We start from the raw sequence: 1,375 nt of genomic DNA on the forward strand, positions 1-1,375 counted from the left end.
TGAAAGGAAAACTCCACAATTCGACCCCATCCCTGTTACCTATGCGGAGATCTTCGCTTATCTTATGGCAGGGGGATTCATAACCCTGACAGTAGGAAAGATTCCAGATTCACCAGGACCTTGGTTCAACCGAAATGTTACATGTGCATATCACTCTGGGATCGTCGGTCACTCCATTGAACATTGCCGAGCTCTCAAGTATAATGTTCAACAACTAATAAACACAAAACAACTAGTGTTTGGGGAAAATATACCAGATGTGGACCAGAACCCACTTCCCAATCATGGCAGCCAAGGTGTTAATGTTGTAGAGGGAGTACAAGATGGTTTGTATATTTGGGAAGTTCATGAGATAAAGACTCCGATGAAGGTTATTTACCAGGAGATGTCCAGACATGGGATGATGGACAGATTGAGGGTAGATGAGGATCCTGATAGTTGCGAGATGCACGGTCCAAAAGGACACAGACTAGAGGACTGCTCCGAGTCCAAGTTGTTGCTGCAAAAGATGTTGGACATGAGATTAATCACTATAGAGAGAGGTCCCAAGTGCCAAAGTGTAAATGCTGTTACACAAGGCGAAGGGGAGAGGAGCCCAACATGGAGACCATCAATGACCCGCTTCGTGCCTGTATTTAACATTCCGTGTAGTACGTCATTGCCCTCACCACGATGGGTACCAGTCCTAAGATTCATGAAGCCCGTAACGGAGGCAAAGCCTCAACCCTTCCCCTACAATTCAGACAAGGCAGTGACGTGGATATATAGTGAGAACACTACCGAGAAATCAGAGCAATCCCCTTATGTTACCAATGTAGCCGGAGTTAGCAGAGTAACTAGAAGTGGACGTGTTTACGGTGCCCTAGATATAGAAAAAAACCCGATTAGCACCAGCAAAGGGAAGGCTAAGGTGATCGTTCCCATGGAAGAAGAAGCGGAAGAAGATTTGGAGGAATTGTGCATGCCTCAAGATAAGAGTGGAGTTTCTAATGAGGAAGCTTGTGAATTCCTGAATTTCATAAAGCAAAGTGAATATAAGGTGGGAGACCAGTTAAGTCGCACCCCAACTCGGATTTCCATACTCGCTTTATTGATGAGTTCTGAGCCCCACCGAAATGTACTCTTAAAGGTGCTAAACTAGGCACACGTTAGCCACGATATAACCACAGACAAGCTCAGTGGTATAATCAATAACATAGTGGCTGACAATTACATATCCTTTAGTGAGCAAGAAATACCCGCTGAAGGAATGGGGAACACTAGTCCACTCCACATCTCAGTAATGTAACGTGATTGTTTAATCGGTAAGGTCCTAATAGACAATGGCTCTTCATTGAATGTCATGTCGAAAAGGACATTTTCCAGGCTCCCATTG

The 1,375-nt window shown here is 44.7% G+C and overlaps 1 protein-coding gene across 1 annotated transcript in view; it reads left to right on the forward strand.

The window, feature by feature from the left end:
• The window catches only part of LOC109352108, a 2,295-nt gene that overhangs the window by 545 nt on the left and 375 nt on the right, over positions 1 to 1,375 (forward strand). Inside the window, exon 2 of the mRNA XM_019593962.1 lies at positions 72 to 1,129. Within this exon, the coding sequence (XP_019449507.1) occupies positions 72 to 1,129 (1,058 nt within the window). The remainder of the gene's footprint in view (positions 1 to 71; positions 1,130 to 1,375) is intronic.

Source organism: Lupinus angustifolius, chromosome LG01, assembly GCF_001865875.1.
Source record: "Lupinus angustifolius cultivar Tanjil chromosome LG01, LupAngTanjil_v1.0, whole genome shotgun sequence".
Classification (NCBI taxonomy): Eukaryota; Viridiplantae; Streptophyta; class Magnoliopsida; order Fabales; family Fabaceae; genus Lupinus; species Lupinus angustifolius.